The sequence below is a fragment of the Equus asinus genome, chromosome 20 (genome assembly GCF_041296235.1).
Source record: "Equus asinus isolate D_3611 breed Donkey chromosome 20, EquAss-T2T_v2, whole genome shotgun sequence".
NCBI lineage: Eukaryota > Metazoa > Chordata > Mammalia > Perissodactyla > Equidae > Equus > Equus asinus.
The window spans coordinates 45896177-45923221 of NC_091809.1; the positions used below are offsets into that span (position 1 = coordinate 45896177).

General features: G+C 53.7%; 1 protein-coding gene across 34 annotated transcripts in view; it reads right to left on the reverse strand.

The window, feature by feature from the left end:
* Window positions 1-147: 147 nt before the first annotated feature.
* Window positions 148-27045, reverse strand: part of PHLDB1 (pleckstrin homology like domain family B member 1) — a 45935-nt gene continuing 19037 nt past the window's right edge. For 7 of the 34 annotated variants that reach the window (XM_070490174.1, XM_070490170.1, XM_070490152.1 and 4 more), the window contains 22 exons: window positions 24983-25264; window positions 24422-24562; window positions 24186-24323; window positions 21439-21567; window positions 20945-21100; window positions 17563-17673; window positions 17309-17398; window positions 16552-16695; window positions 15333-15437; window positions 14767-14940; window positions 14161-14301; window positions 12566-12706; window positions 12274-12376; window positions 11742-11786; window positions 10785-11079; window positions 10571-10661; window positions 8957-9103; window positions 7141-7257; window positions 6777-6879; window positions 2360-2445; window positions 2175-2207; window positions 148-1592 (listed from right to left, as the gene is read on the reverse strand). In XM_070490174.1, coding sequence (XP_070346275.1) covers window positions 1452-1592; window positions 2175-2207; window positions 2360-2445; window positions 6777-6879; window positions 7141-7257; window positions 8957-9103; window positions 10571-10661; window positions 10785-11079; window positions 11742-11786; window positions 12274-12376; window positions 12566-12706; window positions 14161-14301; window positions 14767-14940; window positions 15333-15437; window positions 16552-16695; window positions 17309-17398; window positions 17563-17673; window positions 20945-21100; window positions 21439-21567; window positions 24186-24323; window positions 24422-24562; window positions 24983-25264 — 2913 coding nt within the window. In that variant the 3' untranslated portion in view covers window positions 148-1451. The remainder of the gene's footprint in view (window positions 1593-2174; window positions 2208-2359; window positions 2446-6776; window positions 6880-7140; window positions 7258-8956; window positions 9104-10570; window positions 10662-10784; window positions 11080-11741; window positions 11787-12273; window positions 12377-12565; window positions 12707-14160; window positions 14302-14766; window positions 14941-15332; window positions 15438-16551; window positions 16696-17308; window positions 17399-17562; window positions 17674-20944; window positions 21101-21438; window positions 21568-24185; window positions 24324-24421; window positions 24563-24982; window positions 25265-27045) is intronic. The other 27 variants (XM_070490169.1, XM_014855631.3, XM_070490177.1 and 24 more) reach the window with 23 other exon arrangements.

Here is a 27045-nt window from a genome sequence, read left to right on the forward strand (position 1 = left end):
GGTGGAGATCCTGCTTAGTGAGGAAGACCTAGCCCTCCTACCCCACATAGCCCAGCCCGGTGGGCTCCACAACCTGGACTCCCAAGACCTAGCCCTCCTACCCCATATACCCCGCCCAATGCCCCCCACAACCTGGCCTCCCAAACACATACTCCAAATGCTTTATTGTTTTGCTGAGATACTTACAAATACTGAAAATCACCCAGCCGGGCCCAGCAACCATGGCCCAGTGCTGGGAAGGGGGGCAGGAAGGTGGGCTTAGTGTTAAGGCGCAAAGGGCCGAGGCCAGACAGCTGGAAGCCTGGTCCTCTGCTCTTCATTTTCATTATCCTTCCAAGGCAAAAGGGAGGGCAGCCAGACCTCAGGGTCCTCCCCATCTGCTGCTTCCTCTTCTGCTCAGGCCTTCCCTCAGGGAGCATCTGAGCAGCTCTCTGTCCCTGTCAGAAACTCAGCCCTGTACAGGCCCTTTTAGTTTCCTTTCCCATTCCCAAACCTCCTCCTCTGGTCTCTAGATCCCCTGGCTTCGTCCCTTCTGGCTCTAAGCAAGGCACGAGTGGAAGGGAGAGGGCTGCACTAGGGGCCCAGTAGGCTGTGCATCAGGGCCTGGAGACACAGGCAGGGGGCAGGGAGAAGGTGTCCAGTCCCTTACACCCATCATGAGATGCCAAGGGCCTGGGCTGGAGAGATGATGGCACGTACCCTCAGATGGGCCCACAACTGAAGCAGTGGGCTGAGCCATGGAGCCAGGGCAATTAGTATGTAACCATGGCGATGAAACAGTCACTATGGTGACCAGGGTGATGGGTCTGCAAAAAGGAGATGGGGCTGGGACCTCAAGGATGACACTCGAGGTCTCTGGCCCTTGAGGAAAGTAATAAAAAGTATAAATGCGGGAGAACAACGGGGTAGAGCAGGGTTTGAGAAGTATACTGCCTGAGCTGTTACCCCACTCTGGATGTGGCTCTGCTCAGCCCCCAAGGCCCCTGTAAAGGAGGCTGAAGCAAGAGGGGATCTTTGGCAGATTCTGGTACCATAATTTGTCCTTTACAAAAGAGAACAGGGGCTTGAGAGCACAAGTGCCAGGTCAGAGCTGAGAGAACCCCTCTATGACAGCTCCTCAGCCCTGGCTGGGGCCAGGGCAGGAGCCTGAAGGGTTATTGCAAGTTCTGGACTCCTAGGAGGCAGCAAAGCCCCCTCCCCACCTTTTATCTCCTGGCTGATTCTTTAGGGGGCCCGAGCTCAGAAACTCACAGGATGAGCTCCTTATAGAACATTACAAAAATCTTCTTGTACAAAAGCCCCAGTCACGCTCTATCCCCCTAGGTGGCCTCTAGGAGCACTTCTTTGAGGTCTGGGGCCCAGGGTGCAACTCTGTCTCCAGGGGTGAGGAGCAGCAAGTGGTCAGGCATGGGTCCTGGGGCCAGCCTGAGGGTCCAGGAGGCCCACACCAGTCAGTTCATGAACTGAGTGTAGCCCTCAGCCCCGGTGACAATGACATCCATCCAGATGCGCATGGCCTCTGCTGATGGGGCCACCATGTAGTACAGCCGGTCATGGGTTTTCACACAGAAGGTGAGGGCTGGGTTTGGGCTCTGCCGAGGAAGAGAGGAAGGTCTAAGACGGGGCTCAGCTCCAACCCCCAAGAGCATTCCCCTCACCTGCCTCCCCATCTGCCCTTTCCCTTCTCTGTCTCCAGGACTCCCTGGAGCTTGGGGTTGACTCCTAAAGAGGCCTGAAGCCAAGTGGGCCCCAGGCTGAGATGCTCCCCTCCTCACCTGCCCCAGGACCCCAGAGGAGCAGAGATCAAGGCTGTGGTGGGCATCCGAGGCTTGGTGGGAGGGAGGCTGACATGCATTAAGGTAGATGGCCCTTGCCTCAAACATCTCCTATTTATCAGTCCTCTCTACCAAATCTATTCTCTGAGGGTCCCCTACTCCCCTTTTAGCCATTCCTTCTGCATTGCCCACCCCCTCATAGGGAGACATCTTGCTGTCATCTCAGAAGAGAGAGGCAAGCAAGCCATACTTTCCGCTCTCTGCAACCCAACTTCACTTCTCCCTCAGGCCAGGGGCAAGGGAGGGGGATTTAGGGGAGAGTAAAGGGTCAGGGGTGAGTTGGGTACAGGAGACATTAATGTGCGGTAGTTCTGGTTACAGGTATATGGGGAGGGGTACCTCAGACACCATAGTGAAGCTGAAAAACCTCTTCTGGGAAGGGGAGAGGGAGAGAGGAAGAGAAAGTTTACAAAGAGAACAAGGAATGGGTCTGAGCCTCTGAAGATGACAGGCTGGAGGCCTTTGCTCCCAGAGCCTTCCTGGGCCCACCGCTTCCCCAGGGCTGTCTCTTCTGTCCCCCTCACCTTGGCCGCACTGCGCAGGTGGTCATAGTATACTTCCTCGATGGCCTGGAAATAGATGACCCCCTTCAGCTTCGTCTCATGCTTGTCTGCAAAGGAAATAAGGGCCAGGCTGAGGAGGCCTGTCATACTTTACTTCAGGTCAAGCTCTGCTGACATGAAGCTACCCTGTCTGGGAAATGGGGCGATTCCCAGGACTTCAAAACAGAGCCTGACATGGAGCCCTGAAGATATGGTCAGTGCTCAGCCTCGCTCAGAATTATAAATAATGCAAACTAGAACTCCACCAAGATACCACTTATCACCTATCAGAATGGCAAAAATATACAAAAAATATACAGCTTACTTTTAGCAAGTCTGTGGAGAAACAGGCAGTCTAATAAATGACAGGTGAGAGTATAAATTGGTAAACCCTTATGGATGATTTGGCCGTATCCACCAAAATTAGAAAAGTGTTTAAGAGGCCAGCGCTGTGGCCAAGTGGTTAAGTTCATGCGCTCTGCTTCAGCAGCCCAGGGTTTCACCGGTTCGAATCCTGGGCGTGGACATGGCACCTCTCATTAAGCCATGCTGAGGCGGCATCCCACATGCCACAACTAAAGGGACCCACAACTAAAAATACACAACTATGTACCGGGGGGCTTTGGGAGAAAAAAGGAAAAATAAAATCTTTAAAAAAAAAGTGTTTGCCCTTTGACCCAATGATTACACTTAAGAAAACTGACCTTACACAAAATAAAAAATTAGCAAGATTATTCACCACAGCAGTATTTGCAGTCACAAAAGATTAGAAACAACCCAAGTGCAGTAGTCCCCCTTATCCATGGTTTCACTTTCCATGGTTTCAATTACCCAAGGTCAACCGAGGTCTGAAAATATTAAATGAAAAGTTCCAGGGGCCGACTGTGGCCGAGTGGTTAATTTTGTGAGCTCTGCTTTGGCGGCCCAGGGTTTGCCAGTTCCAATTCCAGGTGTGGACCTATACACTGCTCATCAAGCCATACTGTGGTGGCATTCCACATAGAAGAACTAGAATGACCTGCAACTAGGTTTTGATTTTTGAACTTTATGAACATATTTACCTATTCAACTCTAATAGTAAAAACTGGAAAAAAGTATACAGCCTCTGAGGCTGGGGTGGGAGGAAGGAGGGGGACAAACGAACAAAGCAGAGGTGACTCTTCCAGTGGGGAAGGACGGGAGCACTGTCAAGGGGAAGCACAGGGCCTGGGCCATCTCGTCGTGTGGTAAACACTGCTCAGGTGCTACAACTGACATCCTGGACAGCGAGCCTGAGTCACAAAGGTCACACAATCACTAAACTCAGATGGTGACGGCTGGCAGTGTGCACCTTCCCCACTGCCTGTGTCATTTCAGGCCTGAGTCATCGATCCTGGATCTCTGCTACAGCCTCCTAATGTGTCCCTGCCCCACCCTCTGCCCCGTCAACTCATCTTCCCTAAAGCCAAGGGGGTGAGCTTCCTAGAGCAAATCTAATTCTGCTGCCTCGGCTCATGCGCTTCTCTGCTGGTTCCCTCACCAGGAACCTCCTCGGCTTGGCAAAGGCTATTTACAGGTCGGTGCCAACATGCCCCTCCAGCCTTGTCTCACATCCCTCCCCTGCACCAACTCCGAGTTCTGTCTGGCCAGGCTGAGCTTCTCACGGTCCCTTCCAGTCTGCTCTCCCTCCACTGGAGCGGTTCTCAGCCCGTTCCCTTGACAGACTCCTCAGTCATCTTCAAGAGCCATTACAAATGGCACCACTATGGTGCATGGTTGTGCTCTCCTGTGCTCCCACAGCACAGATATTCCTCTGTATAGAACTCATCATGCTGAATCCAAATCCTCCTTTATCCGTTCATAGGTCTACCTCCTCCAATACCAATAGTTACGTATCTAGCACACAGTAGGTGCTTAATCAACATTGAATGAATGAGTCTTAGGCACTGGGATGCAGGGAAACGTCAGAGACCCTTCTCTTGGGAACCTATAATCTAGTGGGCAAGAAAGCACGGACACAGCCATATATCAGCTGCATGAGCTTGGGCATGGTTAGGAACTCCAAGAGAGCACCTATGCATCACAGGTTGTCAGGAGTATTAAGTGAAAAAACACATTTGAAGTGTTCAGCACAGTGTCTGGTATATAACATGTGACATCTGTCATCATATCATTATGCCCCTGGGCTGATGTCACATGGCAGACGGACCCTGTATAATACAGAAGGGCAGGAACCATTCCCAGTAAGGTAGGGCCAGGAAAGGCTTCACAGAGGTAGTATCTGATCTAGACCCTGTAGAATGGAGAAGTTCCATCAAGTAGGTGGGAGGAAGGTCCAGGCAAGGGCAGGGAGAATGGCAGGTTCAAGGCAGGAGCAGGCAAGGCACACCCAGGGCCCTGATCCAGCCACAGGCCCATCTGCATCTGACACTTCCTCTGGACTAGCCCCACCCTGGCCCCAGGGCCTGGCCACCCCTCCAGCCCCTGTTCTCTCCCATCTCTTCCTTCACTGGAAATAGTAACAGGCTCCTGCCCCGACTTCCTTACCACCCACCTGTCCTCGATCTTGTGCAATCTGGCTCCCATCCCTGTACAAAGCGGAAATCTTCCTCTTATCAAGCTCCAATCCCTGAATCAAATGGCCTTTCTTGGCTTACGTTATTCTTGGCTTTACTGCAGCATTCATCATCGCTGGTGACACCCCCTGCTTGCAAATGTCTGCTTCTTTGGCTGGCTTCCTTCCCTATTTCCGCCCCCCTCAATCTGAACTTGGTCTCCTTTTGTTTCATAGACATTAAGGAAGGTCATATACAGCAAGTGCCAGCCCAGCACCTGACGTGTGGCTTCCTGCCTCCTATCCCTTCTACCTTTGCTGGTCCTTCCCCTTCATCTCCCCCACAAAGGTAGGCCTGCCCCAGGGTGCAGCCCTCTCTGTCCGTCTTCTCTGCTCTGAAGTCTAATTGCCCAGGTTCAGTTTAACCCTGCCTCTTAGCAGCTGTGAGACCTTAGGCAATTTACTTAACCTCTCTGAACCTTATTTTCCTCATCTGTAAAATAGATGTAAAAATAGTGCTTCCCTCATAGGATTATTACGAAGATTAAATGAGATGATGCATGTAGAGTGCTTAGCACAGCATCTGGTTCATACAAGTGTTCGATAAGTATGATCTGCTATTATTATTACTATTATTGTTATTCCAACAGATTCAACTTTCACTCTGTCTCTAACCCTGACCTTTCTCCTAAATCTAGATGTCCCAGGCCGCTTAAACCTCAACACACCTAAAATAGAGCTCTTCTCCCCTGGTCTGTTCCTCTCAATCCTGACAAAGTCAATTCCCAACCCAGGTGGCAACATGGAGACATTTGTGCCTCTGCCTCTCTTGCCTCCCCACATCTAGGGCCCAGGTGGTCAGGGAACGCTTCTTGGAGAGGGTGGCACTGGCTAGGGACCAGGTTAGAGGGGAAGCAGGGCACTCCAGGCCTGGGTGTCTCCAGGACCAAATATTCCAGCCCTTCCTCCCAGGCTGCAAGCAGCATCGTTCTTCCCAGCTTTGTGGTTGAGTGGGGTTGAGTAACTGGCTGAATAGCGCCACTAGTGACTTGTAGACAGACAGCAGCTGAGGCATTTAATGCCAATGCAAGTCCCAATTAGGCTTCTCTTCACTCTCTGTCACTGCAGCCAACAATGTTCCAGAAAGGCTCTGAAGCAAAGAACACTGACGCAGAGTGAAGCACAGCCACCACCAACCCATGTACATGGACATGTATCAGAAATAAGAAGGAAAACTGTGGTTTTGAGTCACTGGGATCTTAGGACTGGTTGTTTCCGCAGCACACCCTAGCCTCTCCTAAGTAGGGCAGGATACGGCATCACATGTTCCAAGTGGGAACCATCCAGAGGGAACTCCAGGGATGGGAAACTAAGCTGAGGCTGGGTGGAGAGAACTGAAGGAGCAAGATGGACCAGTGGGCCTGTCCCCTAGGCTGTCCTGAGCACTTCTTGGCACTGCTCAACTGTTTGTCTTGAAATCTTTGAAGGAACTTGCCCAAAAGAGAATCCATGGGACTCCACGCAACCACAGTATCTGGGTGCCCCCTACAGCATACTCATCATGCTTTGTTTTAACTCTTTGATCAGTATCTGCCTCCCGGACAATAAGCTCCAAAGGAGAGAGCTGTGGCCATCTTGCTTATCACCAAATCCTAGAACAGTGCCTGGAACTTATTAGATGTTCAGTAATATTGCTGAATTAATGAAGGAATGAATGGAGGTGAATCAGGCACACTGTACATTTTCAGAGAGAGGAGGGGACCCCTGGGGCCCCACTTGGAAGCTTGACCTCATTCCAGAAGACCAGCTGTCCTGGGTGGCAGAGCCCAGGGGTCCCAGCTCTGGGGCAGTCTTGTGGGAACTCACCCACATAATAGGAAAGGGTGCGCTTCAGCCGGTCAAAGACAAACCAGCGCTTCTTCCATGATTTAATCTTGCCGCCCATCTTGACCAAGTAGCCACGGCAGACCTGGTGGGAAGCAGGAATAATGAAGGACCCAAATGAGCAGCTCCTAATCCTTTCTTCCCTGAGCAGCAATGTAAAGGCCATCACCTGTGGTAGTATTCATAGGGGGCTGTCCCCAACATGTCTTCAGGCCAGACACCAGGTCCTGGGACAGAGACCTCTGGTGTTTGGGCAGGAACTGAGGTGACTATTCCAAGGACCCAGAAGGTGCCTCTGACCATGGAGTCCTCTCCCCAGCACCCCAAGGTCATGCGTGCCTTGTACCTTGCTGCTGAGCACCACATGTAGGCAGGTATCAACACCATGGCCTGATGACTCGATGTGGGTCTTCAGGTCAAAGTCCTCCTTCCGGATTGGCAGGTAGCGGGTCAGGGGTCGGGCCTGGGAGCAGAGGGGAGAGTCAGCAGAGTATCCTCTCTTGGTCCATTGCTGCCCTGCCAGTCCCCTTGGTTTCAGTCCTGAACTTCCAACAGTCTGACATCACTCCCTCTCACCTTCATAGCTGTCATTCTGGTTTCACAGGGCTTGTGGCAAAAGCAGACAGACTTAGCGTCCCTGTGCTGATTCTACCTGTGATAACTGCTGAATGGCTCTATGCCTTGGTTTCCCCACCTATGACCAAGTCATAGCCTTTCTTGTCTTGTCCCTGCTCCTTTTCTTCCTCCTGGGTTAAATGGAATAAAGCAAGGTGCCAGATAGGAACATGCTTTGAGAGGAAAAACCCAGTAAGAAACTTGGTCTCTGACTTCCCGTGAGACCTTGTTTGGGTCACATCCTCTTTCTGGGCCTCAGTTTCCTTATATGTGAACCAAGGGCTTTGAAATAGATAATCACTAAGGTCTGTTCCTCCTTAAAAATTCTGATACTATAGAATTTTCAGTCAATTAGAATGTTTTTCTACTCTCCCTTTCCAGGAAGAACATTAGAATGTCAAGAAAAGAATGGCATCATAAATTACTTAAAGAAAAAACAAAATGCAAAACTTTCAGGAAGCACCAAAGATGGGCTGACTCCACCCACCTCCACAGCAGACACTGGTGGCCCGTGCAGCAATGCCTGAGCCCCAGGACAGGGGCCTAAAGGAGAGAGTCCCAAAGGGGCCTCTGGCTGAGGCAGGAAAGGCACTCATGGCTCCACTGAACTAGGCATTTGGTAAAGATTCCAAGCACAAAGGAAAAACCTAGAGTTTCTGATTACTTCTTAATTCCCAAATGCAATCCAGGCGGCCTACGCCTTATAATGAATGTCGTTGCATCACAGGAAATCAGGGAGCTGTGACTGCTGGTCACTCCTGGGGCAAGATCCCACAGGACTCCCACCATGGCAAGGCTTATGGAGACCCAACAGGAGGGGACACCAGTCTGAGTCCCATATGCTCTCACTGGGGGCCAGGATCTGGGACCAGAGACATGAGTAGATTTCTCTATCCAACCTAATTTCTCCTTCTACCTTCAACTGTTCTGCTCAAGTCTCTTGTGTAAGGAAAAAGCCCAGGGTTGGTTTTTCTACAGGATGGATTCCTGTCTCAAGGAGAAATTAGTACAATTCTCTCTTGGAGATGTAAACCAGAAGTCAGAGTGAGGTCATTAGCTGGTGGTGGGGCCTGGAGCCGAAAGGTCTGGTGGAGTGAGGGCCAGGACAGCCATGAAGCACCAGGTACAGGATGGCATCGGGGAAGTGGGAGGAAGGTACAGCGGAGACTCACAAAGCAGAAATGAGGCCCTTGAGAGAGGAGCCACCTTGATTCTTGACTCTCAGCTTCCATCTCTGGGAGGCCTATCCAGACCATCTTCTCTGACCCTAGATGACTGCAAGGTGGCCTGCCATGTCCCCACAACCCACCCACTTCCAACACATGACACAACACACACATGTACACTAGCTTGAACAAGCCCCTGTGGGTTTCTGTTCCTTGGGGCTGAATGAGTAACAGGTAGATTTCTCCTTGTGCTAAGCCAACAGCAATCTTTTCTGGAGTAGAACAGGTTTTACAGCCCAGCAAGGGTACCCCAGGATATGCCTACCCCTCCATAGCCCCACCCTCAAGCCAACCACCGACCACATCCCACCAGCCACTCACCTGGGAAAACTGTTTCTCCCGCATCTTGACCTCCTTCTCCACCAGCTGCTGCCTCTTGGCACTCTCACTCTGCAGCCTCCGTTCCACCTGCTCCCGCCTCCTCCGCTCCTCCTCCAGGGCCTGCCGCCGCAGCTCTATCTCCCGCTCCTGCCCACAAAGCCAGGGGTCAGTGCCCTCAGCTGCCCTCTTCCCCCTAACCCCAGGCTGCTGCTGGGTGGCACTCACCTCAGAGGGCAGCCTGGCATTTGGAGACATCATGCTCAAAACCTACCCTCTCCAAGGACCTTGCTGTAAGGGTAAATGCTTTAAAGTGAGACCCTCCTGGCTTCAAATGCTGGCTCTGCCACTCGTGTGCTCTGTGACCCCAACAAAATCATTTAAACTCCCTAAGCCTCAGTTGCCTCATCTGTAAAATAGGGCCAAGAGTGCCTACTCCTGGGATTGTAGTGAAAATTAAATGAGACCATGTATGTAAATGCCCATCATTGACTCCAGCAGGCAGGAAGCACTCAATAAACAAATGAGGCTCTTATGATTTTTATCTGAATTCCTAGAACATGCATTATCTAAACAACTTTTTTGACAGCAAATGCATCCAGTAGTCCTTCTCTAACCTCTAAGGACCTTTGAAACTCCAAATTAGAAAAATCTGTAGTTGAACTTCAAATTTTATGGGAAAAAATGAATTTATGAAAGCCATTATTAAAAAATTTTAGAAGTCATAAAAACAAATAATTAAAAACACAGCATGTTGGTGATGTTTTATATCTCTTAATAAACAGTAACAACCTTCATACCATTAACTCTCATTTACCACTTCTTCTCAGTTCAAAACTTAGCAGAATCTCCTTTCTTCCATTTGCCAAGAGATGCTTATAAATTTTCCCTCCTTTGAAGTGATTAAGACTGAGAGGCCTTCTTTTCTGGTTGGCCTAGCTGCCAACTCCTGCTCCCTGGGTCCCAGTCTCATCTCAGGAGATGCAGAGAGCCCGGATGATGGAGACAGAACAGCTCCTGCAGATCCTCTATCTAACTGCCTCCCCGGGCATGGGTTTCTTCAGCCTAGCTGTGCCCAAGATAAACCACTGGTCCCTCTTTGTTTTGTCCCAGCTCCAGGGCCACGTGAAGGAGACGTGATTTCCCTCAACCCCTGCCACTCCCCAAGGCCCCCAGCTGACACCTCTGCCCTGGCTTGGACATCTGCTTTCTCTTCTATCCCTATCCCTCAACTCCTAGTTCCTGTTTTTCCTAACCATCCCCAAGAGGAATGACCTGCCACTCAGGTAGACAGGAATCAAAATTCCTGTGGTAGCCAAAACGTCCACAGAAGTAAACACACAAAGACTGGAAGTTCCCTTACAGGCAATTCACGATTGGACAATGGTTACTGTGCTGCCTCCTCTTTTCCTAAGAGCTGTGAAACGTGTAACCTCATCAAGCCTCCCTATCCCCCACTTGAGGAATGCAAACTTTTACACCACTTTCTTCCTCAAGGGAATGTTGCTAGGTTAAACTTGGTGAAAGGGCTTGGGCTGGAGCACAGGCCCTAGGCAGGCAGAGAGCAGCTCTGGGGCTCTCACCACCTTCTGCCTCTGTGGCCCAGATATGCCTCACCCTAGACTCAATGAGTCGGCTTTTCTCCGCATGAGCTTCTTTCAGCATCTTCTCCATCTCCTCAATCTTACCCATGTCCAGGCCGCTCGCACTGGGGAGAGAAGCAGAAGAGCAGGTCTATCAAGGAGCCAAGAAGCATCCGGGGGGGAGATGGTGGGCCCCAGTGTACGGGAGGGTAGGGTTGGCACAATTGGGTGGGGTGGGGATCAGGTACCTGGACACGTTGTCAGGGGAGCAGGCCGAGTTGCCCCCTGTGGAGATGCTGGTCTCCATGCTGTCGGAACTCTCCAGGCTCAGTGTGTCATAGGCGTGCTCGCCCTCCTCCCCACGTTCCCGCCCGGCTGGCAGGTGGTGCAGGATAGAGTGGTGCATGAGTGGGGGGAAGCCCGAGGGACCCGCTGGGAAGGGGGCCGCCCCGTGCAGGGCATCCCACTGGCACTGTGCCTCGGCTGCTGCTTTCTGCTTCAGCTCAGCCAGTCGCCGCCGCTGCTCCTCAATCACTTGCTGCCCTGCAGGAGGGACAGGCAGGAGTTACAGTGGGCACCCCACTCACCCAGGGAGGACACTGGCAGCATCACAGACAGAGGAAAGAGGCAAGCAGGAAGAGGTTAACACAGGGCACTCCCTTCACCCCCCACCAACTTCCCTGAAGCCCCCACAGCTCCAGGTCCAGCTGTCCTGCCAACGCTTCAGTCGCCTGCACAATTGGCCACAGCCGTACAGTCTGGCTTCAGCGCTCTTTCTGCATCTCAGGCCCACACAGGGCACTGAACCTGCCCAAGTGGTGCCCTAGCAGCACAACAGCCAAGTGGCTCCAGCTCACAACCAAGGTCTGAAAAAATGGGCAGGACACATGCACCCACCCTACCTGCTGGGGGAAGGAGAAGGAAGAGATGGTGGGAGCCCCAGCAGCACCCAGTGTGTCAACGCAGACCCAGCTGTGATGCAGAAGCAAGAGCACCAGCAGTAGGAAAGAACAGGGAGACAAGGCAGAGCACAGCTGAGGCTGAAGAGAGCTCAGCTCAAGGGGTGAAGCCAGCCAGACACCCCAACCCAGCTCAGCCTGGGAGCCTGCCTGCAGGCAGCGGGGGCCAGGGCAGGACACATCATGCGGATGCCTGGGAAAGGGGCTGCCTGGCCAAAGCAATGCCCTCAATGACCAACGCTCTACCTGCTGGGTCGTCGGTTGGGAAGGGTTCGGCAGGAAGCAACTCGACTGGAGTAGGGGCCCCCAGGCAGAGGGTAGGGTAGAGAGACACAGAGGGGATAAGAGGAGAGAGAGGCACAGACATGGGCTTTCAAAACAACCAAAATGCACACAAGCAACATAGACTCCTGGGTCCCCAGAGCCAGTATCTTAGGGAACCATTTCTGGAGGTCATCGAGTCTAACCCTCTGCCTCCAGACAGGGCAATGTTTATCCCTACTCAGGTCAACAAGCATTTCCTTTATTTGCTGGGCTCTCTAGGAAAGATCTCACAGCCCCCCATATCGTTAGTCCCCTACCCTTAGTCTTTTGATAAATGTCCAAGAAGCTCTCCTTTAGCGGTCTAATCTAAATCCTTTCTGCTCTTGCCTACACCCCAATTAAAGGGAAAACATCCTGTGAAAGGTATGGGCATGGATGAGGCATGGTGAGGGGGTGTATGGCAGATATCCAGGGCCTCTGGGAGAGCAGGTGGGCTGCCATTGCAGCCACTCACCCTTCTGCTGCAGGGCCAGTTGGCGCTTGGTCTCAATGTCCTGCAGTGTGGCTGCCAGGTTGCGAGGAAGGCTGCCTGTGCCATTCTGGGAGAGTTGAGCACTCTGTGGAGGGAAATGGAGCACTGGGAGGGATCTGAGGCTCAGAAGACGCCCCCCCCCCCCCCCCCCCCCCCACCGCTACAACCCTCAAGGCTTTCATGGGTGGCTTTGGCCTCTCCCCAGTGTGGCAGTCTCCACCCCCTCTACCACCACCACCCTGCCACACAAGCAGCCCACCCACTGTCCTCAGACCTTTGGGGAGGGGCTACGGCCCAAGGTAGCCACGCTGAGCTGGGAGGAGGAGGAGGAAGAACCAGAGGAAGAGGGGAGGGGGCCACTGCGGGTCCGGGGCAGGGGGCTGGTGGCCTCACCATCCGTCTTGGAGCGGTAAACCTGGAGGGAAGAGACATTGCCTGGTGAACTCTAGCTCCCCCACTGGCCACCACTCCCATGTCACCTAGGCTGGCTGTGATCCAAGGTACTGCCGTGGCACCAGGCCTCCAAGGCCACTGTCTCTAGCTGACAACAGCATTGAGCCCCCTGGGCAAGCCCAATAGGCAGATGTTATTGGCAGCTGCCAGGCCTCCTTCCCAGGCTGTTCCTCCTTAGGCTAATCCCTAGTCCAACCCTGCATCTTAGAAAGGACCTTGTAAATCGACCCATGCGAGGAGTTAACATTGGTCAGGAAGAGTTGTACGGGAGACCAACTGGAGGCCAGGGTTCCCTCTGGTCCCAGCTCTGCTACTAATAGGCTGTGTGACCTTGGGCCATGCACCTCCCTGCTCTGGGCCCTGGCTTCCTTATCTGCAAAAGGAGGGGGTAGGGCTAAACTAAACAATTGCCAAGCTCCTTCACAGCACTAATGTTTTGTGAATATGGTCTTTGGAGTCCAGAACCCTGACTCTCTGTGTAGGCTCTGCTACTTCCTAGATGTGTGGCCTTGGGGAGATTACTTATCTTCTCTGAGCCCCGGTGTTTGATCTGTAAAACAAGAGTTAACTTTATCTACCTCAAAGTGTTGTGGTGACAATTAAATGAATCACAACATGTAAAAATCTCTAACCAGCTGGGCACAAAGCAGAGGGGCTACACATGTTACATGAATCAAACTCCTCCCAAAGGGAATATGGAGTCTTAGCTAAGATCATAGTGTTAGAGGCGCAATACCTTCACTCAAGGAATGAATCTTGAATGGTGGGGTCTTAGGCACTACAGCAGGTCAGTGGAGTGAAACTTGTGGGGGAAGACTATTGAATACTCTTTCTCCAGCCCCATGGTCAGCAGCTTGCTGTAGGCTCAAGTAGGCCCATGCCCTCCATGACAACTCTGAGGAGGCTTGGGCATGTCCTCAGGGCTATCACTTCACAGTCTTTGTCCCCCTCTATCCTGCCTCCAAGTGTCACCCCTGGGGAGACTAGTAGAGCAAAATGCTGGCAGTTCTCTTAGGACGAACTAGTTCCAGTTGCAATCGGCTCAAGAATGTGTCAGGCCCCCAGACTGAGTGAGCAGCTCTGGGGTTGAGGACTACCAAGGACAGAGCAGAGCCACAGTCTAGCCCAGCACAAGGGACCAAATAGATCCCAACCTGACCACTGCTCTTGAACCCCCTTCCATCGGACAGTCAATCATGTTACCCTCGAACTCCAGCTGTTCAAAGTGCCAGGATGGCTGCCCATGAGGAGACTCTCATCGCCCTCTCAAGGTCCAGAGGCCCCTTGTTGCCCTGGCTGGACTGACCCTCCCCCCCAATCTAAGGTGGCAATGAGTGGCTGACAGATTAGCAGGAGATACCCAGAGCAGAGAGGAACAGGGACTGGAGAGAGATGGGCAGTGAAGGAGGGGGTTACCTGCAGCTGACGGGAAGCTTTGGCAGGCAGAGGCGGGGGGGAAGAGCGAGGGGAGGCTGCAGTGGGGCCAGTCCCCAGCCCGGCCATCAGCTCCTGGTACCACTGCTCTAAGTCTACAGCAGGGAGCAGCAGCTTCTCCATCTGGAGGAGGGCATGGGGAGGGGGACAGGTACAGGAGGGAAAGAATGGAGAGGAAAGGTCAGGAAATGAGGGGGAAAGCAAGGGGAGGAAGAAGGAAGAAAAGGGAAAAGGAAGGGGAAAGTTGGAGGAAGGGTAAAGGAAGGCCATTATCAGGGAAATGGACAGGAAGGTGAGGGAAGAAGGGAAGGAAGGGCGAAAGGAGAGCATAAAGAGAAGGAAGAAAAAACAGTGAGAAAACAGTTGCCGTGAATGTGCTAAGGGCAAAGAGAAACAGTCAGGGCACAACTCCCAGACCACAGACGTGCTATGCCGACCATGATGCCAGCCAGCCAGAGCCCACAGGCACTGAGCACTCCCCTGGGGCTGGCCTACAGCTGAGAAGCCGGGTTAGCAGGGGCAAAACACACACAGACAGAGCCACACCAGTAGTGGGCCTGGGGTGGCAGGAACACACAGACCACCAACCTTGGGTGAAGGCGTGATAGAAGCGAAGGAGGAGGAAGAGGGCAGCACGGGAGGAAGGCAGGTGGTGGGAACCAGGTCCCAGGAGGCAGAGGCCCAGAGAGGCAGGCCTGGCGCAGGGGCTGTGGGCATGGGCAAGGTGCCCCACATCGCCTTTAGCTGCTCAAGCGTCACGTACTTGGGGGAAGGCCGGGATACAGAAGGGAATACAAGAGGTTAATGGGACTAGAACCCGAGATGGCCCTGCTCTTGGGCAAGGGAAGGATCAAGGTAGGAAGCACAGAGCAGAGGCTTGCGGAGCCTGGGAAAACCAGAGTCTTCTCAGCACGATGCCCTCATGCTAGAGCAGAAGGCCTGGCCCTCCCTGAGCTATCAGGAGCTGAAGAGAGTTCCCAAGGTGACGGGGAAGAGAGAGAACCACTCCCAACCCCCCTTATGCCAGCTGCCCTTCTCCCTCACTCTTGAAGACAGACCCTGCTGTCCCCCCACCCCCACCCATGCCTGAGGGGCAATCTAGGACATTCAGAGTAGGCCCTTGGGCACAGGTGGGCTCACTCAGTGTCTGGTACCTCACTGTCAGGCAGGGGCTGGGCGAGCACGCTGGGGGAGGTGGCAGAAGCATAGGGGTCCAAGCGGGAGCACAGCTGGAGAACCTCTGCCAGGCTCACATACTCCTAGGGTGCCCAGTGGGAGGGGGAGGGACAGGCAGAGAAGAGGTTAACAGGGTTCCACCAGGTACCCGACACCCAAACTCCATGCCATAGGGCCATCACTGCATTCAATACAAAATCCAGAACAGGGTTGGAGAGCTCAGCTGCCCCCTATAGCCACAGATGGCTGTGGAGGGAAGGGGGGAGGTACCAGAAAAAAGACAGGTAGAACTAACTATTTGAAGGCTCTTCTTGACCTCCACTTTTGAGGCTGCCTTGGCATCCAGGCCCTGCCCCAAGCACACTCTGAAGGCCCATCCCTGGGTTTGCCCTAGGCTGGGGGCAGGAGAAGCAGCCTAGGGAAGGCCTTCAAGAGTCCACAAAGAATCAGAACCCAGCTCCCAGAGAACTCTTCTGTCTCCAACACCTTGGGCATCCCAATGGGGCACACACATGCAGCACTGATCACCAATCACACCTTTCCCGAGGGTCCCCTCGCACCTGATGTGCTGGGGAGGCGGGGGGGCCAGTAGGGGGGGTGCAGGGACACCACTAGGGCCTGAGCAAGATGTGCTCTGAGAAAGAGACCTTAGCAGAGAGCAGCTAAAAGCCCAGGCAGAAAAACAGGTCCACTGCCCAAGATGCTAGCACATTAGATTGTGGGTTGGGAGGTCATACTCCCTGAGCATATCCTTAGAACCCTGAGCTTATCTAGGTATTGGGGGCATGGTAGGCATCCAAAATTCATGGTGAATTATAGGATCCTTTGGCACAGGATCCTAAGCCTACCCTATCCAGGGGGAGCCCATCTTGGCCTAGCTCCAGAGGCCAACTGTCCTACAGGGGTCATGGAAAAGGAAAATGAGCTGGAGGGTCAAGTGTGTTGTGAGAACTGACGAATGGCAAGCAGAATACATGCAAATTAATATGCAGTTTGATGCTCTGATTTGGCATGGGCTGCCCAGGCACTTTATGGAAGAGCAGGACAGCACACTCACTCAAACTCTCACAAACTCTGGCCAAAGGATTATTGCTACATGCCCTTCAGCTGGGCTCTTGGGAAGGGCTATAGGCAAGAGCTCAGCAAGCAGGCAGACAGGCAGTGGGCACAGCAGAGCAGGCAGTTAGCTGTGATTACCTCTTGTGCTTTGGGGCAGAGCTGAGTGGAAGCAGGTGGGGTTAAGGGGACAGAGGAGGCTCCGGCCTGAGAAGACCCTGGGAACACGCCCAGAGCCACAGTCCCCAGCCCCACCTCTGAGGACTCGGAGATGAGCAGTTCAGCCTACAGAGAGGGTACATGGTGAGGTGCCTCACTCTTCACACTTAGCCCAGCCACCCCACCCCAGGCCTAAATTGCTTGTGCAGTGAGGCAGGAAGGAAGGGAAAGAGCTCAGGAAACTGGGCTAGTTAGACCTTACATACCAGGCACGCAAAGACTCAGGAAAGAATGGCTTAAGGGGCCTCAACGCCCAGTTCTGAGCCAAGAATCTAGTTCTAGACCAAAGCCCAGGGAGCTCCCGGATCAGGACCCCTAGATGCCTATCTTCCCCGTCAAGGTGAGTCTGCCCAGCCTTGACCCTTACCAAACCTCTGAGCTGCCCATCCTCCCCACCCATGCCTCCTGAATCCTCCAGATGTATTCAGTCACCCAATATGGTAAGTGGGCTCCTGGTAACCCAAAAAGGTAAGGTCAGAAAGGTAACCAAAAAGAAGCAGCTGGTAGCCATAGAGAGTCAAATCCCAGATCTCAGGGCCATTCCTACTCAAATCTCTCCAGTTCAGGAAAATGTCCCCATACTCAACCTCAGCCATTTGAGCGAAGATGCCATGTGTTGCTCCAGAGCCTCCCAGGAGATACCTTGGGCCTGAAGCTGGGGCTGACCCAACCACGTTACCTCTTTGAGGGTCGATGAGGTCTTTGGGAAAGGCCTGCCCCCCGTGAGTGAGTGGTATCTTCTTTCCAACATAGTCAGTTTCTCCTTCTCCTGCAAGCCCAAAGTGGCAGAAAATCAGAAAGGAGTCGGAATGATGGCAAGGGAGGAGACCAAGCGAAGGGGGATCCCACATGGCTGGCAAATCTCCACCCTAGCCCTTCTGCATTCACTTCCCACTCCCCCACCACCTCTCCCACCCAAGTGACTGGGGCTACCTTCTGCAGCAGCTGCAGGGAGGCATTCTTGTCCCGGGCCAGGCGCTCCGACTCTTGCACAGCTTGGGCCCGGATTTGCCCGGCCTGACTGTCCAGGACTGCCAGGCGCTCCTGGAGGAGATGGTGGTGGTCAATCAGGCCCTGGGAAGACAGGGCTGAGCCCAAGTGGGGCTTGGCTGTCTCTCCTGCCCAGAGACCCTGGGCTTGGGTTAAGGGAATCAATCAACTCTCCTCCTGGCCCCAACTCTCCCCAGGAAAACTCAGGCTGCTGTGGTCAGCTCCTTCCCTCACCTCTCCCTTGACCAGTGACCCCTGTGCCCCCAGGCACACCAGCCAGAATCTAAGTCCCCAAATCTCCCTTCTCCTCAACCCCACAGTCCACATGTCCAGAATCCTGGAGACACTGAACAGTTCTCTACCTACACCCTTCCCCCATCCCCCATCCCACCCCCACTACCGCCACCCAAATCCAGGCCTACCACTTTCCTGGCTTGGACTCTTTCACCAGCCTCCTGCTCCCATTCTCTCAATTTTCTGATCCCCTCCACATTGCCAAAATAGCTTCCCAAAATGGCCTTTGAGGTTTGTTTTCATTTGTTTGCATATCTGAATTTTCTAATCTTTCTAAAAAGAATATCTATTACTTGAATAATTTTTTATTTATGTATTTATTTATTTTTTGAGGAAGATTAGCCCTGAACTAACATCTGCTGCCAATCCTCCTCTTTTTGCTGAGGAAGACTGGCCCTGAGCTAACATCCATGCCCATCTTCCTCTACTTTATATGTGGGATGCCTACCTACCACAGCATGGCTTGCCAAGCAGCGCCATGTCTGCACCCAGGATCCGAATCAGTGAACCCAGGGCCACTGAAGCAGAACAAGCGCACTTAACCGCTGAGCCACCTGGCCAGACCCTGGATGATTTTTTAAAAATCCACAAGTAAGGTTAGATAACTCTTCTCCTCAAAATCTTTCAGTGAATCCTCATTACTCACAGGATGAAGCACGAACTCCTAAGCCAGCATTCAAGGGCTCCCAGAACTGGGCCTACACTTTCTAATTCCACTCCCCCGCTGAGCCCTCTATGCTCTCAGCTCGGCCATATTGGACACTCAGTTGTGCAGTTTATACTCTCAGGCCTCTCTTATACTGTTCCCTTAGCCAGAATGTCCCTGTCTTCCTTCACCCATCAAGAGCTTACTTATCCTCCAAGACCAGATCGAATGCTATATTTTCTCCAACATCTTCCTTGATCACCAATTTCTTTGCTCTTTCCTCTGTGCTCAAATTATTCTGTATCACCATTTGCCTTGTTTTATTGTTAACTTGTGAATATACATCCATCACCACCACCCCACCCAGGCTGTCAGATCCAAGGGCAGGGCCAGTGTCTTTTCTGTCTCCATATCCCTAATATGGTTTAGCACAGTGCCTGGCTCAACATTATGTGTTAAAAGGAAATGAAAAGATAATAAGTGAGAGAGAAGGATGGTGGCTGGGGAAAATGGGGTGGGTTGATCCCAGGGGGGCTTCCTGAAAGAGGGAGGCTTAATGCACTACCCTTAAGAACAAGACATAGGAGAGGAGAGAGGGAAGAAGGGAGCTGTCCTAAATCTGGGGTCAAGCAAAGACTGACGCAGATCAGGCAGCAATCCTCACAGCAAGATCTGCTGTTTCCTGGGAACCTGTTAGGACCCAAGAACTCCGCTAAATGCTTTGCATTTGTTACCATGTTTAACCCTCTTAGAGGGCAGATGCCTTTACGCTTATTTTACTGATAAGAACACTGACATATTTAGGAGCTAAGGTGTCTTAGCTGGTAAGTGGTAGAGCTAGGATTAGAAGTAGATCTACCGGACTCCAAAGCCAATACTCTGAACCAGAGTGGAGAGGACAGGGGAGCCTGGGGTGGGTGAGACACTGGGAGGCAGGGAATGGAAGCTGAGCAAGGCTCATGAGGAGCAGCATGGGGAACAATGAGACCCCTGGGTCTCAGCAGCTGAGTTCCAGTTTCCTAGGGGCCAGGGTGAGCATGGGGAGGAAGGAACAAGAGTCCAATACTATCAACCCCTCCAGAACTCGCTGGAGTTTATACCCACCAGGACCTCGAAGGGAAAGGATTAGCTGATCTAAGGCCCTGTGCATTCTCTCCAGAAGGAAAGAGAAAGAGGCTAGAGAAGTGCCAGCCCCCAGCCCCAGTGCAGTACAGTGGGAAGAACAGCGGCTTTGGGGCCAGGCAAGCCTGGGTTCCAATTCTGACTCTGAAGCTTATAAGCTGGAAAGTTTGGTGCAAATATGTTTCTTCTCTGAGCCCTCATTTCCTTGTCTATAAAATAGGGATAAGAGCACTGGCCTTGTGAGAGAACCTAAAGTCAGCATGAGATAACCCAAGGAAGCCTCTTAGCACACAGCAATGTGCTTGGGAAATGCTCATTTTCTTCTGTCCTTTCATCTGCCTCACATCTGGAAATGGAGTCAGGGAGAGTAGCAAGGGATGTGGATTTGGGGGTGGGGGTGGTCCAGCAGCTCCCTTATTCTCACCAAACTCAGGCTAGCTGTCAAGCCCCCAACTCACCATATTTTGACACCCCTCCCCTGATCTCACTGCCCTCACCTCCTACCCACTCACTCCAGCCAGGCAAACTGCACATGCATGCATGTATGTGCACAGACATGCAAGTCTCAGCATGAGTGTGTGAGCCGCCTGGGCCATCCTTCTCGTTCTCCTCCCCAACATCTTCCTAACCCTTGCTTAACACAAGCCTCCTTCCAAGTTTACTCCCCACCCTCAGACACACACATACACCTCAGCCCCATCACTATGCCCTGGTCTAAGTGAAATCAGTAGCAGACAATCACAGCACCCAGGGCTCCAGAACTGGCTAGGATACAATACCCAATACCCTCGTTTTACGGCTCAGCCAAGCCAGGGCTAGAACCCAGGGGATGCTCTTTCTAGGACCCCTGGCTGGCTCTAATATCCAGATCTCAGGTCTCTATGTGTCCCAGCACTTCCATCAGTCAGAGAGCTCTACAAAGGCAGGAGCAAGCCTCCTCCTCTATCTCCATCTTTCACTTCCCTGCCCAGCCAGTGCCCAGCTCCAAACATGAGCCCAATTCACTTTCCACTAGAAGACTGAGGTGAGTCAGGACTTAATAACAATGGCTGCGGTTCACTGAGTGCTCACTATGATCATATCCTATGCTATCTTTACATACATCATCTTGTTTAATTCTCACAACAGCCTGTTAGTGTTTTCGTTTTACAGATGAGAAAACTGAGGCTCACAAAAGTGAGGTCATCAACTGGGATCCAAACCCAGGTCACTGGCCTCCAAACCCCACTGGGTAACAGCGGCAGGGAATGGGGTGGGGCACACCTTCCTCTTTGTGATGCTGCGAAGCAGCTCAGCCTTGCTCCGGAGCAGCCCCTGGCCTGCCAGCTCACGCTCTTCCTCCACGCGGCTTTCCCGCTCCAGCTGCTGGAACTCCAAGTCCTCGAAGAGCTTTGTCTCAGTCTCCAGGGCCTCTGCCTCCTTGAACGACATTGACAAAGGGGTTTGGGTGGTGTTCGAAATACCACTCTGGGCCTGGAAGGGGCCCTGGGGGCTGGACCCAAGGAAATAGGGGAAGGGACCTGCCCCCACCCAACACCTTTTCCTCTGCTTGGCTTTGCCCATTTCATGGGCATCACTGCCTGGAGTAGCAGAAAGGAGAAAATCAACCCCCTCAATCTTTCCCTGTCCCCTCCAAGCCACAGCACCGACCCTGGTGTCCAGGTACTGCAGGGCCCAGGTGGTCCCGTCCCACCGCTTTCCTCTCTTCTGGGCGGGTGGCCCTCGGGGGCCAGGGAAGGGGGGCTGGTGAAACTGACCCTTCTCAGCTGCTCCTGTAACTGTTCCCGCACTGACTCGGGGCAGTTATCGAGCTGCGTCTGGAGCTCGGCGTAGAGCGCCTGGCGGGCCTCCAGGTGCCTCCGTCCCGCGGCCAGCTCCGCCCTCTCCTGGTCAGCGGGAGGGGGAGGGAGAGGGCGGGGCACAGGGGAGAAACAGAACACACACTCCTCAACTCCGGCCCAGCAGGCGGCCGCAGCGGCGATGGGAGGGGCGGCAAGGGCGGGAGAGAGAGAAAGGGTGAGCAAGAATGGGGTGAGGGAGAAGCGAAAAAGGGGCAAGGAATACAAGAGCAGAACAACCAGAAGAGGGGAAAGAAGAGTAAAAAGGGAAAATCAGGAGGGAAGAGGTGAGGAGAGGGAGAGGCAGGAACTGAGGTGTAAGACAGGACTCAGAGGTGCAGGGCATGGGGTAACACAGGCAGAGGTGTGGGTTCCCAAGGAGAAATTTTGGTCTCTTAGAGTCCCTTGCAGTAGAAATGTTAGGGTAGGTCCTAAGAAAAAGCCCTGTTTTCTCTCTAAACCAGTCAAGGCCAAAGCTGGTTCCACATCACAAACACGGAGCCTCTAGTTCCTGTTCCTCCCCCTCTTCCACTGCCTGGAGACCAAAATTTAACCCTGGGAAAAAGGGTAGAGATAGTAAGGGTTAAATCCAGGGTTTGGGTGTGAATAGGGAGCTGAGGATGTTAAAGCTACACCGGTGCAGCAGAGGAGACCCCCAGCCCAGCCCCCTTGGCCTCCCTCCCTCCTGCCCAGGGTGGGGGTGGGGTGCTGGCACTGCAGGCTGAACTTCAGCAGGATGAGGGTTGCAATTAGTTGTCCGTTGCCATGGTAATAGGAGCCCCAGGAGTGGGTACAGAGAGGAGGTGGATAGCTCTGTCTGGGGCAAGATGACACCTCTGAGGGTGGGAAGGGGGACAAGGGAAGGAGCTGATGAGTCACCCCTCCAAAGGACAGGCAGAGGAGAAACTGATTACTGATTCCAAAGCCAGAGTGGGGCCTTGGGCTGGGAACCGGGGAGGGAAGTTAAGTGAACCTTCCCCATTGCAGACCACTGCTACCACCACCACCACCACTGCCACCACCATCACCACCACCACCTCAAGTAACTGGGCCCAGAGAGAAAGCAAAGTCCAGGCCTCCAGGTTCCTTCTGAAATGCTGAGCTTCACCCTGGGAGTAAGTCCCTATGTTGAAACCTGGCCCCAATCCCTCTCCACCCTCTTCTACCCCCATCCCTGGAGAGGAGGACCTGATCAGGCCAGCTTCTAGGGCCCAAGTACTTCTCCATCCTGGGACTCAGTCTACAATACCCAATGTTCTGGATGGCTCAGGGGCAGGAGAGGGGGAGAGGCCTACCCATTCCCACCCACTGGCTGGGGTATCTGGGAAACCCTAGGGGAAAGCTAGGAAGGGTAGCCACTGTGTGGCAGAGAGCCCCTGTCCAAGCCCTCCACGGGCCATGCCACCACAACTAGACCTCCTTACTCCTCTGCTCTGGAGGGAAGGCAGGTGGATGGCTGGAGGACAGCCTGCCTCTCCCTGCTGTATAGGACACTGCCAACAGTCTGTGAAGGGAGGACCCTGGCTCTTTCAAATGAGAGGAGCTCTTCAGGCTGAGAAGCTCCTCAGTCAAGCATTTCCCCCAACCTTGTATTACTCCTGCCAATGCCCACTGAGTAAAGTTTAGCTGTGCCCCTTGCCCATTCCTTTCTGATAAAAACCCTGGGGTCCCCCACCAAGAAAGGAAGGAGGCAGCATTAGAGGGGAGAGGCCAAGGGCACAGAGGTGCCCCTGGAGTTAGTGCAAAAGCAGGCATGGCTCAGCCCTGCCTGGGTGGCACTGGCAGTTAGGGGCATGCGGAGAGCCCAGGACAGTGATTAGAGGGGGCGTTAGTGCAGGCCTGGCTTGTAAGCGTGGAGTTAATTTGGCACAGAATTTGGGAGTGTGGTTTTGGGGGCCAGAGCCAAAGCTCCAAAAAAAAAAAGGAAGGAGGTCAAAGAATTCTTAAGAGCTTCAAAATTGAGGGACAGGAGGAAGATACTCTCAAAAAATACAGAAAGAAAACTAATTCTTGGAAAAATACTGTCAAGTCCAGAAATAGATGGTCCCACTCCACTTCAAAGCTTTTGGCACGTTGTTGGGCATCTTGGGCATGGCTGGCACAGACCCTGTGAGATGGAGCAGCCCCTGCAGGCTGGCACGAAATCTGAAAGGGGCAGGGGCAGGAGCTGGGACCATCTGGGACAGGAGGCTGCAAATCCTGAAGGCTCAGGGGAAGCAGAGTCCTGAGGGCCATTTCCCAAAGACCACGACCTGAGCACCTGAGGCATGCTTGGAGGGAGATGTTCTCCAGATGGAGGCACCCCAACCTGAATCACTCCCCAGCACCAGTCCCCCGGGCAGTGCTCACTGTACAAGAAGGGGCTTCGGCACTTCCTAGAAGGGCCATGAAAGGCCCAGAATGGCAGGCACCCAGGCACCCAGAGGTAGCATAGAGACCCAGACAGAGGAAACCCCAGAAACCAGAAACCAGCCCAGCCCCTGGTGGTTGCCCTCCATGCTGGTACCTTCCACAGAGGACAAGGCCTCTTGCCTCTGGGGGGAGCATAGAGACCACCCAGTCTGCAGGACAGATGATGAGGTAAAGGGTAAGGGGCCACAGAAAAGGCATTTCTCCTCTCCCAGGCCACTGGTACCCAGCACTGAGCCAGGCCAGGTGTGGGTTACCTTGTCCCTCTCCTTTTGGATGCCTGTCTCCAAGGTCACCAGCTTCTCCTGCAGCTGGTCCACCGCCTTCTGCTCCTTCTGCAGCAGTGCCCGCTCTGCCTCCCTCTCACCCTGCAGCAGCGCCCGTTCCATTTCAGCCTGGGGGCAACACCAGGGTCCACATCAAGGCCCGTCAAGGCAGTTGGACTCAGGCTACTGTGGGGCCTTCATTCTGCCTGAGTAAGAGTCAAGCTCACCTCTCGGGCTGACTCCTGCAGCTGCTGCTCCAGCTCCTTTACACGGACCTTGAGCTGCTCCACTCGCCCCAGCACCTGAGCCCGCTCCTCTTCCAGGGCCAGCACCTCTCCCTGGAGCTTGGTGCTAGGTGCATCTTCATGCTGGAGGAGAGGGAAGCCATAAGCTGAGGAAGCCTAGAGCCGTCCAGGATAAGACTTCGAGAATAGAGCCCCATTCCTCAAGGAATTTGGAAGGGGTAGCTAGACTAAGATAGGAGGCAAATTCCCCTCCCTGCAAGTGGAACAATACAGGCTCAGCTAAATGGAATAAAGATTTACCACTGAGTGCCAGGCCTGGGTGGGGCTCCAAGGAAAGGCAGGTCATAAAGCATATTTATAGCTTGGGAAATGCGTCAACACCTCCCTCTCTTCCTTGCCTCATTTCTACACCTCTCATGCCTGATCTCTTCCCAAACTTGATCCTTCAATTACTTCCCCCTCACCGGGCCTTGGCATCCACCACATGCCTCCTAGCAGGTCTGACCCCAGCCCCCTCATCCTGTCCACTCCCCTACATCCCACCTCCTGCTGGGTGCTCTCAGTGCTGCTGCACTCCTCCTTGAGATTTTCCTCATCTGAGCGTTCCACACTCTCCCACAGGCGTTGCGTGGCACTTCCAGGCTCCTCGTTGCTCCGCCCAGAGGCCCCAATGGCCCCTGCAAGGCCTCGTGAGGGCCTCCGGCCTGCCAGTGCCAATGCTGCAGTGGCCTCCCCAATGCTGGGCAGCTCCCCGGCCTCAGGTCCCCCGTCAGCCCGGCTGTATTCAGCACACAGGTTCAGGATGGTCTCCAGGCGCTGGCGTTCCTGGGGAAGATGGACAGAGCAGAGCATGAGGGGGAGGAGGCCAGGTCCTGGTGGGACTAGAGCCATGCACAGTGTCCTGACAGAAGAGGGAAGTAGGACACTAGGCACTCAGGGCTCAGAATCAAATCAGGAGAACCCCAACCCCAAGGTCTAAGGAGGCAGAGGGAAGGAGGGTGCCCCAGAAGTGCACAGGAGGAACCAAGCTGTTGTGCCACCTGCCCACATGGCGAGCCCCTCCCGTCTTCCTGTTTCCTTTCCCTTCTCATTCTATCCCCGGGTGGGCTTCCTCGTGGACACAGAGGGACAAACCCAGACACACACTGGTAAGCAGACTAAAGACCCAATGAGACACAGACAAACACTCAGGTGATCTTTGTGACATGGATACACATAGATCCACAGACACAATGGCACACGGCGACACCCCTGCACATCAGCACTGACACACAAGGACACATGTGCCCTGGACCTGCATTAACAGGCAGGTACACACAAAGACACCAGCCCCGACATGCACAAATGCACACCGATGCACACTCACATAGATAAACACAGTCTAGCATACAGACAGGTGGGCACCAACACAGACGGCTGGAAACAGATCCATGGGTCCATAGGGACCTCACAGTTTCACACAAAGATGTGCTCAGCATGTATACACCGTGCCAGACAGACCTGGGACACGGTCTTCCTCATCCCCACCTTAACTCCAAGACACTCTCAGGCAGCCCTCGGCTCCTTCCCAGCTGGGTGGGCTGCTGCCAGGCCCAGGTATGAGTGCTCCCTCGCCCTGCCACTTAATCTGGCCCCTCCCCACACACAGCCCACTCAGATTCTTCTCAGGGGCCTAGGAGACGAAGGAGGGACAGTACAATCATGCTCCCAGTCTGTGGCCCCTCTCCCATTCATAACAGCCCAGGTTTGATGCCTCCCCTAGGCTCCCATGGCTCTCTGGGATCCCTCAACCTCAGGTGTCTCTCACCACGTACAGTTGGCCACGACCCCCTAGACACTTACCCAGCTTCCCTCCTGCTGCTTGCCCAGTTCCATGGCAAAAAAAAAAACAGGAACAGAGCCTCAGCACCAGGGAGGCTGGGCCAGTGCCCCCGCCCCTGCCCCAGGACCCAGATAAGCAGCCTGGTTGAGGTGGGAGGGGCAAGGCAGACAGACTCCAAGATTTAAAGTGGCAGGTGGGGCAGGTCAGGGCCGGTGGTGAGATGTGTGCTGTGCATGGAGGTGGGGGTGGGGAGGCTAAACGAAGGAGTTGGAGGAAGCTAGGCCCACCACTCTGCCTGTGCCAGGCTCACTGCCCCCTCTCCAGGATGAGGCCCAGTGTGGGCCAAGCATTCTCATCGAGGCCAAGGCAAAAACAATGAAGAGAAGATGTAGCAACAGGAAAGACCAGGGTTCCTGCCTCACCTGTCCCCCACCCAACACAAACACACTCCCATAGCCTCACCTCACCCAATGCTGTCCTACCTCTTCTGAAAGGGTCTCCAGGCAAACCTCGGTTCTGATTCTCCTCCTCAAACCAATCCCAGGCCCCCCAGGAACCCCGTTCTTCTGCTCACAGGAGAGCAAGCAGAACCCATTCTCCTGTACATGTGCTTGAGGGTGTACACACCAACCAGAGCCCCTTGAGCTCCCTGTGCTATCTGGGGAATCCCAGCCCCCACCCAGCTCAGATGCCATCTCCAGGACAGCTGCCCAGAGCCACACCCGGCCCCCAAATGCACCCACACGCATGCCTACACACACAATCACAATCACAATCACACAGG